General features: G+C 34.8%; 2 protein-coding genes across 2 annotated transcripts; one reads left to right on the top strand and one right to left on the bottom strand.

Annotated features, from left to right (window-relative positions):
• The first annotated feature begins 1 nt into the window (after position 1).
• LOC100378090 (presenilin-associated rhomboid-like protein, mitochondrial) lies at positions 2 to 13751 on the top strand. Its single transcript, XM_002740162.4, has 9 exons — positions 2 to 157; positions 2593 to 2803; positions 3312 to 3443; positions 4516 to 4660; positions 8976 to 9125; positions 9284 to 9354; positions 9816 to 9917; positions 10134 to 10231; positions 11957 to 13751. The coding sequence occupies exons 1-9, from the start codon at positions 87 to 89 to the stop codon at positions 12051 to 12053; spliced, it is 1077 nt and encodes a 358-aa protein (XP_002740208.1). The 5' UTR covers positions 2 to 86; the 3' UTR covers positions 12054 to 13751.
• A 1985-nt stretch (positions 13752 to 15736) lies between these two features.
• On the bottom strand, positions 15737 to 16937 carry LOC102804355 (very-long-chain enoyl-CoA reductase-like). The gene has a single exon (XM_006823352.3). It carries the CDS (start codon positions 16934 to 16936, stop codon positions 16169 to 16171), a length of 768 nt encoding a protein of 255 aa, XP_006823415.1. The 5' UTR covers position 16937; the 3' UTR covers positions 15737 to 16168.
• Positions 16938 to 18253: the final 1316 nt, after the last annotated feature.

Raw genomic sequence — 18253 nt, 5'->3', positions numbered from 1 at the left:
TGACCTATGACATTTCAACAAGGACACATGGATTTTGATATGTTCACAGATTTTAAGTAATTCCAGCGTTTTAATATTCTATTAAGATGCCAGGTGTACTTTCCAGGATTGTATTGAGGCCTACACAAATCAAGTTATCACTTAAAGGAACACTTACGTGAGTAAACACTTTTTTACTCACATCACATTCCATCTTCATCCTATCAGTCAGCTGACGCCAAGGTCGCTTGCAATGAAAAAAACAACACAGGCGTTAAAACGATCACGTGTACAATGGAAATAAACTAAATACTTTTATTCTGACTAGTTCACCATTGAACCAGTCCCTAAATATTCGAGACCAGCACTAATATCCCGGATAAACAGTGACATTGTCCTCACCATTCGAGACATAACTAGTCTACTATTAACTTAGTTCATAGGAATGGTTTGTGTACTAATCAATGTATTCCCAAAAATTATATGGTGAGAGTACATGTTAGTGAGAATGTCTTGATATTCATAATTGCATTGAGAATGTTGAACTGTGGGGGCGCTATCATTCTTGCGCCAGCTCTTACAGTACCACTGTGAATTATGAAGTTCAAAATATTGTTGCAATTTTCTGAAACCACATGTAATGTAGTAGAATTCTGACCAGAAAAACACATGTTGACCAGGTCAAACGCCTACGAAATAGTTGTAAACAAAACACAGATTTGTCAGGCTTTTTACATATCAATATTCTCAGAAGTGTCTAATCAAGAGTTGGCCAGATCCACAGGTCACTGGTACTTGTCAATAAACAAAGCTACACACACAAGTCTAACAGCTGATGTAATTGAAGTACGCCATCATACATCGCATATCAGATAAAACGTGGTGAAAAAAAACCCATTGGCTAACAACAACCATAATATTTGAGGCTACGAACGCTGATAGGCTAATTGGTGACATAAGACCTTAATTAATAACATTAATTGCCGTTTTGTGATTTACTATGATTTTCTATTTTCTTTGAATTGTGATTTTTTTTTAAATATATTTTTTTATATATTTTGCAAAAAATTATCACAATAATTACTTAATTTGTTCTCATTACTGTTGTTATGGTTCAACAAAACAATTTCCTTCACCTTTATAAATATTTATAAATTTCACAATCAAAATGAGAGGTTTCGATTGGCTAGTTGAATAACATTGGAACATTTTAAATAACTGTCGCATTGTGCTCATTGATTCACTGGATAGATTCAACAGCCATTGAAACTTATTAATATTTATATAGATGAAAGGAGAAGGTTTGTTGTGCCGACAAAATGAACCATTTCCAGCCTGATTTATTGGATTCTGTGCTCAATACAAAGTGGGCCAACTAGTTATGTCCAAATTACATTATTGAAATTATTTCTTATCATTTATTAGTTAGGGAGTATATTTAGTCATTCTGGGTCATTAAAACGTAAAGCGATTAATTCCAACTAATTTGAGAATAAGCATACCCTGTTACTGTTACTAGAAGGTCACATTCTCCTTTAACCCCAGTGTCACCTTTAACCCTTGTGTAACCTTTAACCCTTGTGTCACCTTTAACCCTCATGCCACCTTTAACCCGTGTGTCACTTTTAATGTTACCATTCACAACATAAAGCATAGTTTGTCTATTTTTCAAAAGAAATGTATTCAGACTAGTATCCCATGAGAAATTATTTCCACTTGACCAAAAGTCAACAAACAGATTACATAGTATTGTGGAAAATGTTACTTACAAATTTCAGTGTGAAAAAATATGGCATTATGAGAATGTTAAGGCTGTGGTCGTCATACAGAGCATGTTCAAATATCATGCACACAATGTATTTGACATACACTGTATTAGACTGGCAAAGTTGGGACTTCTTTTTTGTTTTACAAAAAGAAATAATTAATTGTTTTTTTAGTCCTTTTAGTGTGATCGCGAAAACTAACCTGACCACTAAAGAAATACCGACTGGACGCATCTGGGGGCATTTCACTGATATTAATTAATCATGATGTCATTGATTATTCATGAGTGGGTGTGTGGAAATAAACGTGACCTTTTAATGGTTGATTCGATTCGATCGCAAAGTTGGATATTTTAACATTTTTTAGGTGCAACGGTGATACTTTCATCCATGTTTACTGAAAACAAGTCGATTTAATTGTCCATGATCATTGATGTATATAAGCAGTGTTTCGAAATCGCCGGTAACTCAGACGTGAGAGGTCACGTACATTAACATAGATAAAGAGATGACTTACACAGATGCACTCAGATTTGTTGCAAATGCTAGTCAACATCTTTTAATTAGCATAATCACTGGAGTGATTTCGCTCTGGTTTTCACTCCAACGCAGGATGTTGCCTGCAGATGCGTTCAGTTGGGATTTCTTGCGGCAGTCACGCTAGTTTTCGCGATCACGTTAAAAAGGCTAAATTGACAATTAATTATATTCATTTTGTAAAACAAAAAAGAAGTCCCGACTTTGCCAGTCTAACACTGTATGTGTTACTGGTATTATGGGACATATATTGACCAGGGTACAGCTTATGACCACCTTTCTTCAACTGTCAGACATTTTTTTTTTTCAGATTTCAGCAATGCAGATTTTTTAAAAGGAAAGCAGACACAAAAGGGTTTTCACCGAAACAGGCCGATGGTATTGGTTCATCACAACCAAAAAATGAAATTGTTAAAGCCAATCTTAAAAAGGACTCTTTTGATAACATTGCTGTTGAATATGCGGAACCATTACATGTGCCATACAGTAATCTGTTGAGACCATTTCTGTTTGCTGTTGGTGTAAGTATTAATGCAGCATGGTTCCTTTAGTATTAGTCATAGTAGGTGGCTCAAATTCAATACTGTAGAATCATCAATTTTCACTAGAACTTATAATCATACAAATGTATTCAATAGATTTTAAATTCATGGATCTGCCAGTTAAACAATGAATTCTATTGTAATTTTACATTTAAACATGGATTTTATTAAGCTCATTTTACTCATTGGCATAAAATTATAAACTCAGTGAATAATTAATGCAATTGCAGTATTTTGTTTCTGCATAACCTTCAATAGTATCCTAGTATTATGAATGTAATGCTTAGTGCCACCCTTGTGTTACTGACTTAAAGAACTATGTATAGCCATCACCTGAATAACAGGAAAACGATAATTTTGTTATCATGATATTCATGTCATGAACGATGTAGCTATTATGTGTAATGATGCGATAATCACTTATTCTTTCTAATGAGTGATTTCATGTTCACCTGTCACCAGAATTAATGTTTGTTGTAAATGCTAGTTCACAGGTGTCACATTTACTGGTGCAGCAATATGGCAATACGAAGGCTTACGAAAAGCTGCGAGCAAACCATTATCATCAATGTATGATGACATATTCAGAACCCCTAAATTTGGTAATTTCAGAGAAAAGGTTGGTAGAAAATGCAATCCTTCAACAATACCACATTTTCACACAGATTTATTTTAATGCATTATAAAGTTGATACTGCTCTGACATCTACAGTGAATTTCATAAAGGCGTGAATTTTTTTTTATGGAAATTTATGAAATATTTCTAAAACATTTACATAAAAGACCATTGGGCTTCATTCTAATCCAAAGAATACACTTTCATTGTCTAAGTTAGCCACTTGGTAACATTGTGGGTTTCCTTCAATGATTGTCTGGTTTCCTGAAATGCATCCGTTATTGTGTTCTGATTGTTTGAGTTGTTTTCAACCATGCATCATTTGATTTTTGAAACATTTATAAATATTTTATAAAAAAAAAAATGTTCATGCCCTCCTAAAATTCACTGTATTATAAATACAAATGTCCATCACTATGATTTATGCAAATAAACTGCCAGGCAGCTCGATGTGATAGATTCTGCATAATATTATGATAGTCACTTGCTGGAGCTGTATTCTTGAACACATAAAACAGGTGATGCTCAAATCATGACAACATGCTGTTAGCCATTTTCTCACAAGCAATTAATTTTTGTAAGCCAGTGATACCTAATTACAAAATATTGTAGCAGCATAATTTTCAAATTGGCAGTCTATTATTTATGTCTTCTAGAAGGCATGTTTCTGGACAATTCAGGAGTATGAACAATATGTATATCAAGTATTTTTGTCAAATTTGGGTGGTCATTATCTCAGATACTTGAATAGTTCCCGAAATTGTTTGAAAATAGGCGGATGATTTTGTGAGCATTGTTGGATACTCTGAGAAAGATGGTATTCTCAAAGCTGGTTTGTAGCTGAGTGAGCTTGGGTTCAAATATACAATCTTTGCATAACATAGATGTAACTTTCATGTGTATTTCGTATTAACATAAATAATTACTATAAAGAAATTGAAAGAACAACAATATATATTTTACTTCATATATCTCAATTTTGAATCAGCTTAGAGTCATGCAAGTGAGGTTCAGTCTTGTTAGTGTACTGGTATATTCTCTTATTGGTATGTCTTTTTTTTTTTTTCACGTTCAGATAAATGATTGGTACAACAAGTTACCAGAAGGACAGTGTGTTGCACTAGGAATAATAACAGCAAATGTATTAGTGTTTTCAGCCTGGAAAGTTCCTGCTCTTCAGTACACTATGTTGAATTGGTTTGCTTGTAATCCAGCATCGCGTGAGTAAAACTTAAACATAATATCATTAAGTGTCAACATAAAGAATGTGTGTGTGATTTTGTGTCATATCTGTAGTTTACAGTGCCATGTACCCCTCACAGACTATGTAATATTTAACTCAGATATAGTCTTGCAAATTATGGATAAATTTGATTATTGTAGCTGATTATTGTCTACTCGGTGAGCACCATGACTGTGTTGTACAAAAGTTTTTCTGACATCCTGTAATTTATATAGCACCAAATAAAAGTGCTCACAACTGTAAACCGCACACATGAATTGATTAAAGCGAGAGGGTCGTCACGTGCGGGAATTGAGTCCCAAGCGACGATAACAATACACGCTAAGAACGCAAAGGCTCGTGGGTAGACACTTGTTTGTAAACAATGACACACTATGGCCACCTGACGCATGCGCAGGCAACGACTCCCTCGCTTTAAGGCTTGCACTATAGAATATTTAGCAATAAAAACAATGTGGTCCTTAAGACAAGGAGTCGCAGGGACTTTGGTAGTAGTAGCCAAAAATTGTCTTCCATTTCATAAAAAAAACTTAATTATTATTTTTATTTCATTTTTTTTTCCCAAAGATATGACAATTTTCTGTCCCACTTCTGATTTGAGAAAAAAAACAAAATATTTTCAGACTAGGACCACCTTGTCAGGCCGTATATACTTGTATACATTTTCTGTGAATGAACTACCTCGGTTGCTTGGCAACCATTGCAGTACATCATACAGCGAAGGTATTGTACAAGATGCCTTATGTGAACTAAAAAGATAACAAAAAAAATAGAGCAGTCTAAAGTTGCGTTTGTATAATGTTGGGTTTGGTCCTGACAACACTCATTTGCATTGAATGTCGCTTTGTGTTCATCAGGTTCAGCATTCCTTGCACCACCTGCAGTCTGCTGTTTCAGTCTTTGTCTAGGTTTTTAATGTACTGGGAGAGAATTACTGTGGGAGTAGGGCAGAAGAGAATTCAGTAGCTTGGAAATAACTTTGCAACCAGGCAGTGATAAGGTGTCATAGACAAGACTACGACCATACAATAACTTTATTCAGTAAAACTTAAGACTATAATTACACTAATGTCAGATGGTTAAATTACACATGACAGAATATGCAAATTACTATTAAATCTGGAATCTATCACTGAACTTGATCTTGTTTATTACTGTAATTAAATTCCCCAGAAGTTACACCCCTTTTCGTAATATTTGGGATTCTCAGACTTGGTGTCTAGTGTCTCCCGACATCCTCCGGGCGGCCAGAAATTAAGTAGAATAAAAATTGAATAATGAATATTCAAATATTACAAATATATGACAGTAAACTCAACACAACATCAATATAAATATGATAAACGAAATACAAATATATAAATATGGAAATCAAACGATTAATAAACGATACTAAAACTACCGACAATAAATCAACAATGTTCAAAAGTCAATATTAGAATGATCATAAAAGTCCTGTATTTTCAAGTCAGCAATAGCGGCGGCAGTTCTCTGCAATCTGCGTACTGACGGTGGCGGTTCTAAGACGGTGCTGTCGATTTCAGGGTGGATTTTTTTCTTTCCATGGTAGTCCCGCAATATATCTGTTGCCGTCACGTTTGAGTTTGGTATCTCTATATTGTTCAAATGATCGTTTCACCTCGTTTTTCTGGTCGTTAGTGGCCGAAATGCCAATGGACTCTAAGTCCCAGTATTTAGTGACTAAACGTTCTTCTGACTCAGTGCTAGTCAACATTTTCATGACATTCGCGTTTAATACAGAAATGTGGTTCAATTTAGACGGTCCGGACAGTAGGTATCCTAACTTGGATGCAACCACGGTAGGTCCACGACCTCTAATGACGCAGTCTTCAACTATAGACCAATAATAGTCTGCCCCGATTAGTAGGTCAATTTTGATTAAGTCTGATTGTACTTGCGGAGCAAGTTGTAACTCTTGCAGGTAGCTGTGTTTGTGGACCGTAGCTGGAACATGATTGTGTACTGGTGAACTTATTGTCGGCACAATGAGAGAGTTCAGTTTAATCTCATCAGTGTTTGTCATAAGAGCTATGTCTATGGATTTAATCGCACGTATTCTATTGTTTGTTTTCCCGAAACTGCCTAAGCTGAGATGTTCAGTTTCACAGTCTTCGTGAGTGACGAGCGGTTGATTCTGTAATAAATGTTCTTTGAGCCCCTTTGTCCAACAAAAGATTCACTTTCATGTTTACATGGTTACGGCAACGGTTGCCTTTGCCGTTTTCAGCAATATAGATTCCGATGTTGGTGTAACTTTCACATGAGTTGTATCGGGCTTGTCAGTCGAGTCATTTCTGATACGGAAACTTTCAGTGCGTTTCTGGTGTGGCCCAGTTCCCACATGGAGGTTAGTGGCAGTTGCCGTGGTTGATTCGTTGTAGTGCATTTCGGTGGTCGAATCGATCGTGGCTTGATTTGCTTGTAGTTCTTTTAACATGGCTGTTTTCAGATCAGTTATTGTCCACGATTGGTCGCCGTGTTCCCGTGAAACTTGAAGTTTGATGGTTTGTGGCAGTTTGTCAAGCACAATAGGGACCAGCAGCTCTCCCTAACTTTCCTAATGCCTTCAGCCCCCGTGTATGAGTTTCCAAAGTCTCATAGAAAGAACGCATACTCACAGGGCTGTTAATTGGTTTCGGTAGTTGCCATAACGCTGCCATATGACAGGCTATAAGTTTATGTGGTTGGCCATAACAATTCTTCAGCAACTGCAACGCTTCTTTATAGTTAGCATAGGTGAGTGATAGACCTTCTATTGTTCTCGCTGCTTCGTCTTTTAGTTGCGCCATTAGATATTAGTATTTCTGGACGTCTTCCAGTGTGTCATCTTGGTCAACCGACGCTTTGAATGTATCTATGAAAGTCGTTCATTTCATAAAATCACCATTGAATTTAGGAAGTTCTAGTTTGGGCAGGTTTTCCTTTCGATGTGATGTTGTTGGCGCATCTGATGGTGTTGATGTTACCGATATATCTGCTGGGTTTTTCATGGGTGCCGATGGGTTGCTGCGTTCTTCGCACATAACATTTGAAACATGTTAGGCGCTCCACTACGCTAATGTTGTAGTCACCGGTTTTGTAAAGTTGGTCATACGTGTCTTGGTTAGGTGCAGTTTCTAGAATCGTGTCGTCTACTTTCTGTATTTTCTGGATCCTCTCTTCGATACCGGTTATCATAGCTTCCAAAACATCCAACTGGGGTTGGTTTGGGTTTTCCGTCTCAACGATCTGTTCGGCTTTCTTGATAAGTTTTGTAATTTGACTTCGTTGAGCAGCCCTCTTCCTCGTTGGATCTTGTACTGATTCTCCTCTTGTTTCTGGCATGATTGTTTCTTCAATCCTGGTCTCTGCACCAAATGTGGGAGTAGGGCAGAAGAGAATTCAGTAGCTCGGAAATAACTATGCAACGAGACAGTGATAAGGTGTCATAGACAAGACTACGACCATACGATAACTGCTTCATTCAGTAAAACTTAAGACTATAAATACACTAACGTCAGATGGTTAGATTACACATGACAGGATATGCAAATTACTATTAAATCTGGAATCTATCACTGAACTTGATCTTGTTTATTTGTGTAATTAAATTCCCCGGAAGTTACACCCCTTTTCGTAATATTTGGGATTCTCAGACTTGGTGTCTAGTGTCTCCCGACAATTACCAACAATCAGAACTTTATCACTGATTTCATCAACGAGTTCAGTCAAGGCGACAGTGTTCCGTCTGCTGATCTTTTAAAGTTTATCTCATCTTCTGGTCATTACTACTGGGTACATGATATCCTGAAGATATTCGTAATGTGACTGCACAAATACAGTTTTTATAGCTTTTAGTTAGAAAGCAGTTACAATTTTGATATAGTTCGAGTAAGAAACAAACAATCAGAATTTGCATCAATGGCATGTACACGTGTGGTGTGTTTGATTATGCAAATTTTGAATACAGCACTGACAGCGGCTGATGGCAAACTAGTTCTGAAAATGAAAGCGATATTTTAGCTGACCTATATTTTCCAGCGTCTTAAATGTACAATAATAAAGTTATTAACAAAATACAGACTTTAGGTTTTCATGCATCGTTTGTGTTTTCATTGATCAGGTGGACCAATCAAGGGTCAAACAAAGTACAATAACTTGAGTATAATAGTGTAAATTAATGTAGCGCTCAGCGCCATAGGTTACAGAGCTATGCATATACTATATATTAGATGGAGGATAGTTGTTTTCTCAAATTCAATATATGTATTATATTTTTTTCATCTTGACAGGTGTGAGATGTATACCTATGGTGCTAGCTACGTTTAGTCATTTTACCGTGTGGCATATCCTAGTAAATATGTATGTATTGTGGAGTTTTTCTTCTTCTGTGAGTGAAATGTTTGGTCCAGAACAGTTTCTAGCCATGTACCTTACAGCAGGTAAGTTTTAACTGGGGCACATTAATCAATGTGTGTTTATTTACAGTTTCACAATGTTGGGATGATTTCAAGAGATTTGGTATTGATTCAAAGCATAAAGGTGATACCTATTGCTGTGAAGTAAAATACATTCACAAACATTAATTTTATTTTTTCAGGTGTGTGGTCATCATTTTTTAGCTATGTCAATAAATTGGTTATCGGTAGATTCCATCCTTCACTTGGAGCAGTGAGTATTTTTAAAACTTAACATTTATTGTTATTTATTTATTTAATGCATATTCTATTAATCCAGATTACATCATATTGCTGTATAACTTGAATTGATACTTGCCCTTTTTAATAAATAGCTATTTACAAATATATTTTGATGGGAAATAGACTAGACTAGCTCTGCATGAGCTAATTTCTGTTTCCCAGCCATAGATTAATATTATTATTATTTATCAATATTTATTAGTTATTATTTATTGCTGTATTGTTATTTTTTATGTAATCTATGGCAAATAAACATTATTATTATTATTATTATTATTATACTAACTAATTTTTGCATATTGATTAGCTCATTTGCATAATTATTTCTGACGTCAGTTATGAAATATACCTGTATACGTGCAGTCAAAAATAATGACATTTGTTTGCATATTGATTAGATAATTTGCATAATTTAGTAATTTTCTTTTCTAGTCTGGGGCCATTTTTGCTTTATTAGGTGCAGTTTGTACTTCATATCCAGACTCAAGACTTCAAATAATATTTTTACCATTCTTCACGTTTCCTGCTAGTTTGGTGAGTATGTGGTTTTAATGTCAAATTTATTTGTTGTTGCAACCTTACCTGAATTCATGAAATTATAAATTGTGTATTATCAATTGGTAAGAATGACTTCTTATAGCATTATGCCATGCTATTTAATATTGCAAATGTGACATGTTCATCTAGACGTTCAGAATATATATAAATATATAGTTGCGAGACACATAATATATTGCTTTTCTTTCCTAGGGTATGAAAGCCATCATTGGCTTGGAGACTACCGGTATTTTACTAAGATGGAGAATCTTTGATCATGCAGGCCATCTAGCAGGAATTCTTTTTGGCTGGTAAGATCATTAGAGATTGTTTATGATTGTTTCACTAATCAGTCCTTGTTCATATCTCTGTGTGAGCATGTGTGTGTGCACAGAACTGTATTTCAGACATACTTTGCCGATTCTCTTCAAACCTTGCACATACTTATTTAACACTTAGACTGAAATACATGCACATATGATGATTTTATGAATGAATCAAAGATGGTTGGCTGGCGACCATTTTTGGAGTAAAAATACACTAAAGACAAGTATTTTTTATGTCCAGAACCAGAACTCGAGCATGTGTTGCCCAATTTACTTCAAACTTAGTAGAAGGTTCAACCACTATTGTTCCGGGTAGCTGATGCACGTTCTTCGTTTCGTAAAATCAACTCCATATGGCCAACTGGCAGCCATTTTGCTTTTTATAATAAATTCTATTCTATTAAAATCTTTATATTTAGACTGTACATCATTGCACACATACAATAATTTTGTCATCTGATCAAAGATGGACGACTGTTGACTATTTTAGTTGTAAGAAACACTAAAATCAGAAAACCAGGTTATGACATGTCCAAAACCAGATTTTAGTAGGTGTAGTTTGATTTTATACAAGATTGTAGTTTTCAAAATGCACTACAATCAGGCATTTTGAAATGAGTGAAACTAGATCTCAAACATGTGTAATGTCATTTTCAAACATGTGTAATGTCATTTTCAAACATGTGTAATGTCATTTTCAAACACGTGTAATGTCATTTTCAAACATGTGTAATGTCATTTTCAAACATGTGTAATGTCATTTTCAAACATGCGTAATGTCATTTTCAAACATGTGTAATGTCATTTTCAAACATGTGTAATGTCATTTTCAAACATGTGTAATGTCATTTTCAAACATGTGTAATGTCATTTTCAAACATGTGTAATGTCATTTTCAAACATGTGTAATGTCATTTTCAAACATGTGTAATGTCATTTTCAAACATGTGTAATGTCATTTTCAAACATGTGTAATGTCATTTTCAAACATGTGTAATGTCATTTTCAAACATGTGTAATGTCATTTTCAAACTGTGAGAAGATTGTTTTGGGTTGTCAGTTGACAAGGAAGTTTCTGATTTGTGTAATGGTATCTAATGGGGAAACTTTTATCATAAAGAACCACTTGGCAAGTTAGATAATACTTTTAGTTTTGTTGTTTTACAGTGATTTCTTTTTTTGGGTTTGAATATGCAGCAAATATAAGGTCTTATGCTCAAACATTTTGCCTGATGTATTATACTGTTTTAATTTTTTTGAATGCAGTCATTATTCCTGCAATAACTTTGATGTAACATTTTAAAAATTGTTCTTTAATTTTCTGTATTTATTTTGTTAATTTTGGACCAAATCCAGATTTGATGCAGATTTTGATCAAAATTTGTGAAAAAAGTATAGAACAAATTATGCTTTGTTATGAAAGTAAAAAGTTAATTTTGGCACTCGAATCATCTATCTGAAAAATGTTACTTTTTATGATGAGGAATTCTAAAGTCTAAAACCGGAGTGTTTGGTTGTATGTGCACTATGTACTCTTTATTTATGCTGAGTGAAGTCAACTGTATAATCTGTAAGTGTAACTTAAAAACCTGGTTTCTTTTTATCACAAAGAAAAATAAAATGTAATTCCAATTTCAAATCATGAAAAATAGCCTCCCTGTTTTTCAATACCTCTCTTGTTAATGATACTTCTCTCTTCTTTCTTTTTAGGTACTATGTAAAATACGGACACAAACAGATATGGGGAAAAAGGGAACCACTTATGAAATATTGGCACAAATTACGACAATCATATAAAGGCAGATGAAAGGCTGAACATCAAGCATTATCCAATCTATACCAGTCAATATCCAATCTATACCAGTCAATATTCAATCGGTACCAGTCAATGCCCAATCTGTACCAGTCATTATCCAATCTGTACCAGTCAATATTCAAATGGTACCAGTCAATGTCCAATCTGTACCAGTCAATATCCAATCTGTACCAGTCAATATCCAATCTGTACCAGTCAATGTCCAATCTGTACCAGTCAATATTCAAACGGTACCAGTCAATGTCCAATCTGTACCAGTCATTATTCAATCTGTACCAGTCAATATTCAAACAGTACCAGTCAATGTCCAATCTGTACCAGTCATTATCCAATCTACCAGTCAATACTCAAACGGTACCAGTCAATGTCCAATCTGTACCAGTCAATATCCAATCTGTAACAGTCAATATCCAATCTGTACCAGTCAATGTCCAATCTGCACCAGTCAATGTCCAATCTGCACCAGTCAATATAGGTCTATAGATTATAATGCCATCTGATGTACCTCTGACAAAATCTAGATTACAGAAAAGCAACAAATTGATTCTGCTTTTTATTTAAACCCAGATAAAAGGCTGTATTTATTGTGGATGCACTGGGGGAAGAAAAAAGATGACATGACATTTTGCTAGTACGTTTAGTTGTCTTCATAGAAAGTCGTATCTTTATAAGCTTTTGAACTCTGATGTATGCTAAAGATCTTGGTAATATAATGCTAATAAAAATGAGTAATCTGCTTTGTCTCTTAAAAAATGACTAGAGAGCTAGAATTAACTCCTCTGAGCACTGTAGTGGGTAATCTCAGGCTTTGTCTTCTGCGAATGACTAGAATGATGATTTCAACTGACTGGTGATTGTTTTTGTTACACAAAACACCAATAATCAACATTAGAAAATGTCAGTAACTGTTTCTCAGGTATGTCTTGTCCAATTTCATTCAAACTTGGCATTGACATAAAGTCATGTTGGGTTACTAATACATTTTGTTTCACATTTTGATTCAAAATAGACTACCAACCATTTTCTATTAACAAATGTACTGCTTGCTTCTCAGAGATATTTTTTTACAGATTTAAATAACAAAAACACAAGACATGGGTTGCATGTTGACGTATTTGTGGATTTCAATGCAATTTCCATTAATAACAAATGAAATCACAAAATTTGAACATCACCTGTTCCACAGGGGTACCTGTACTGATTTCATTCAAACTTATGATTATTACACACAATGGGTTAATGATGAACGTCTGTTTGTTTGTGATTTGATTAAAAATGGTCTGACTGTTTTATCCAACAAAACACTAGTCTATGTCTGGATTGTACCTATTTTGTATGATAAGAGAATGATATGTTTAGAAGGTGTCACTTTATCTGAACACAATTGGAGAGGTGTCATGGTCTTGCAGTGGTTCACAATCTTTATATAGATGAACTTGTCATGTGAAGTAACACTATATTTTTAACATGCTAAATACTCCCCAAATATTTAATTATAATTTATTTCTACATCTTTCATTGTTTATAATCGACAGTCACTAAAATACTAGTTTTGAGACTATGTCATTGACAATGACTTGTTCAAAAAAACTAATGTAAAGATTTCAGCATTGTTTTATCCTTTTACATGTAAAGTACTATTAATAAACACAAAGTGTCATTGATAAAATAGACATTCCTAGTCCTGTATACATTGAAATTGTCTTATTTATTCTACATTAAAGAACACAAAATGGACAAATAAAAGGTGTATCATAGGCTGGAATGATTTACTGTCAAGGTTTAGAAAGTATATGTTGAAATTTAAATCATCTTTTTTATCATAACGTCTGGTAGAAAGGTGACCAGTATTGTCAAGTTCAAGGTAAATATCAAAATATGAAGCAGCAAAGTCTGAATAAATTTGTCTTTAACTTCCAGTTTAGATGGATATATCAGTAGAGTAGCAGTATTAAATTTTAGATTGTTTATGGAAATAACATCGATATTTCAATTTATAAAATTGAAGGATATAGCTTCATTATGCTTTTTATTAGTTATTAAATGCTTCATATAAACGTTTCGTAAAAGGCTGCATCACAAGATCTCTCCTGCTCAAGTTTCCCATGACAACATCGAAAATTGTCTCCATTCACAACTAACTGTTTCATCACGCTTCTCTAATTATGGTTCATACGTATTTATATTCCATAATAACTAGTAAAACGAAATATAACAACACATTTCCGGTTAAATGAACAATTCAATGCAACACAGATGTATGTACTAGACACATAGAGTAAAAACCTTGATGCCAACAAATTCTAAAACATGTGCGAAATTAAGTTATCAGCATTAGCTACGAACACAGTGCGGTGACTACGTTTGGACCAATCGACCGTTGCAGTCGTGTTGTTTGATGGTTGTCTCCCGGTTAAAATTATTCACATAGAACATAACTCTTTGTTGAGCAGATAATGTTACAGTTGTTTTTATCTGCAGAATATTACGCCCTTGACCACTGGAAATCAATATGCAAATATATCGACCGCTAATTGCACGAATCCGATTGGCTGGTAGGGTAATGAGGTATAATAAGATGCAATATCCACATATGTTTGATACCACTCCTTGAAACGGTATCATAATATCTTGCCAGTCCATCCTTAACTGCAGATAGTATAGTTATCAATATTTTTTACAATGTACTCATAGTACTGTACATGTGGAAGAACCAGCAATGGTGCTGTTTTGTGTAATTTAGAAACCCAGTACAGGCTGGGGAAGTTACCAACCATGGTTGGTATAAATATAATAAATGATCTATGGTTGGCAATGATTTCTTCCTTGTCAATATGATTCAGCACATTCACATCACTACATTCAAGGTCTTTTATCTAATAATATTCTCGTTTATACATTATCAAATTTATAGATATCATTATCGAAATTCTTTAACCCTTATCTTTCAACGTACATTTGCCCCCTCATCGCTAATACTGACTTTGCCTGGTGTTTCAATAACCCTGACTGATATATCATTGAATGTGTTTGGCACTGAATGTCGGATAGGTGAGGGCCCGGGGATCCTAATGAATTATTGCCATCACAACGTATACATGCCTACTTTCAAGTCGAAAACAGGTGCTACACATGTTTCACAATGCATTTTGTGTGTTAGCAGTCTGCAAAAATGGCAATACTGTAAATTTCACCAAAGAACATATGACATTGTTCAGTCATTGGTTTCTTCGTAATATTTAATTTGAAAAATGTAACGTTCAAATGTATTACAGTTTTAATATTTTGGTGTAATGGCTTTAATAAAGGCCCAAATGAAACATCATATAAGCTGTATTTACTGTTTGTTTGATGGAAATTCAATAATTAAAAAGCAAAGCGCTTGTAAGCTATACCCAAACTTGTGTCTAGGTTAACTCACACTTTACACTGCCAGTAATAGTTTATTTTTTTTCCCAAAACCCTGTGGTGAAAATTCGGCAAAATGAACGCGCGTTGCAAAAAAACAAAAAAGAAATGTTGAATTCATAACGATGTTATTTAGACTCTAATTTATGGGACTTACACATAAGAACAAATATTACCTCATTGTGAGTGTAGCTGTTTTAGGGAAATGACTGTTCCACTTACATATAAGAAAGGGTTGAAGATGGATGCATATAATTACAGAGACATTGTTGGGAAAAATCTTATGCTTTATTTTGAAAAAAAAATAGAAATGGGTTGCAAAATAATGAAGATATTTCTAATTGTCAGGGAGGGCGTGTTTTTGCAAGTGATCCACTATAGTGGATATTATAATTATTTTACATTTAATTATTCAAAATAGAAAAAATGAAAATTATTTTGTAGTATCGACCATCACTGGTGAGAAAATATTATCTCACTGTTTCTCGAAATATTGACCATCACTGGTTCCCAAAATATTGACCATCACTGGGGGGGGGGGGGATATTATTATCTCACTGTTTCCCCAAGTATTATCTCACTGTTTCTCGAAATATTGACCACCATATATTACAATATGGCTATGATTTTAACCAAAAACATTGTACATAAATATTAGATTGCTAAAGCACAGGATCCAGTCTTTCAGATGTTCGTCATTACAATATAAATGGTATGATGGCCTTTCTCTTTGGTGGATACATCTTTCGTCCCATTGTTCCGTTGAAGAACTCCTTGTATTCACCGTGGTATTTCAGCGCCTTCGAACTAACAATGACAGTAGTGGCAATTAAAAATACCAACACCGGTATAGTGCCAACAGCCACGAAGAAACCAAGCCATGATACGATCTCGAAGAAATAATGAGGACAGGAAACGTATTCGAAAATCCATCCAACTGGTATAGGTCTGTTTCTCGCATTCGTATCGTCGTCTTTACGTTGAAGCCTGGGGTCTCTGAGGAGACGCAGCTGATAGTGGGAGACTCCGTTGCCGATTTCACCAACAATAAAAATACACGCGCCCAGTGAAAGTAACTTAAAATCTACGTTTTGATCACTGATGTAGACACGAAGCGAGGCTGCGATGCCTATCGAAAATACGGTGTAGTATATAACTCCGCCTAAAAGCTCCAGAGCGGGCATAATATGGTTATATCTGTGTACAAACAATACTTCCAGGATTCGTTTGGCAAAGTGTCCACAAAAGAACAGGGAAAACAAAGAGAAGCCGACTCCGGTGTCGTTGATAGGGTCGTAAGTTTCTCGGTAGTTGTCGATAAAAGGCATCCCCAGGAATGGAACTTCAAGATCGTGGATTCCACTGATGAAAAACCCAAAGCCATATCCCAGTACAGCACCCGTGTACATTAATGTACTGCCTACAACTGGGTCAAAACCTGCGGCTGAACGTTGCTTGGCGGCCATGTTTGTTAACGGTCAGGTGACCATATATAACCTTTAACCCGAACATCCTCAACTATGAACCCGACAAGCGCACAACTCATCATTTTAGGATTTAGCTGCAATGGTTGTAACTATTGATCCTTTCCTCCGATTTATATTTTTAATGAAACATTTCTTGTGTCATTAGTGTCAATTTGTAAAGTCTTTCTCTGAAATGCGGACATTAAACGCATATGATACGTTGTATACATCGACGTTGTACGTAAAATCACTTGCAGGTGACCGCGCGGTTGCGTCCAGTTTTCCAGCTGGCGCCATCTATTGAAATCCAATTTTGTGAAGCGAACCTCGTGAATTACGGTACAAACTGACAATTTATCGGGGCCTTGACCGAAATGTCATATTTGTCTACGGTTCCCGCCACGTGACCTATTTCAACGAAATGGCTACTTCCCGGCCCTTTCTTTTTAACGTCGCATTTTATGTGTTATTATTCTTTTGTGCAGTTGTGTCGAAAACAATATTTCGGTAGAATTTGGCCATCTTTATGTGGTTATATAAAAACAAAAATTGTTCAAAATCACATTTATTGTCGCTTTAACAATTACTAGTCAAAAAGAAATTGGCATAGAAAAGGTTCTAATACTGTAACTCACACGAGACTGAATGTACAAAACAATATTACTATATTTCTATGATTTTAACCCAAAACATTGTACATAAATATTTGGGCTGCTCAATTAATGTTTCACTGGCTAAAACACAGGATCCAGTCTTTCGGATGTTCGTCATTACAATATAAATGGTATGATGGCCTTTCTCTTTGGTGGATACATCGTTCGTCCCATTGTTCCGTTGAAGAACTCCTTGTATTCACCGTGGTATTTCATCGCCCTTGAACTAACAATGACAGTAGTGGCAATTAAAAATACCAACACCGGTATAGTATAAATATTAATAGTAACAAAAAACCAACATTTGATATATCAAACTAATCAGTTAGATTTGTTGAATATGACTGTATAATATACATTGACATTGGACCAGTATTATTTGAAATATTCAGAATGTAATTACAAATATCATGATTTTTTGAAGATTGAATTTCAAAAACAGCTTCTAGTCGGATTGCCATAGCTTCTATACACACTTTTTTTATTTTGATTTGATTTTTATTTTCAATAAAACATTTCTTGTATTATTAGTGTCAATTTGTAAAAGAATTTTCTGAAATGTGGACATTGAAAGCATATGCATAGCATATACGTTATATATACGTTATATATAGCCGTTATATAAGAGACCGACCATTTGAAGTTATGGGGCGGAAGATTTATT

Source organism: Saccoglossus kowalevskii, chromosome 1 (genome assembly GCF_978046115.1).
Source record: "Saccoglossus kowalevskii chromosome 1, keSacKowa6.1, whole genome shotgun sequence".
Taxonomy (NCBI): Eukaryota; Metazoa; Hemichordata; class Enteropneusta; family Harrimaniidae; genus Saccoglossus; species Saccoglossus kowalevskii.
This window is presented reverse-complemented; position numbering and strand designations above follow the sequence as displayed.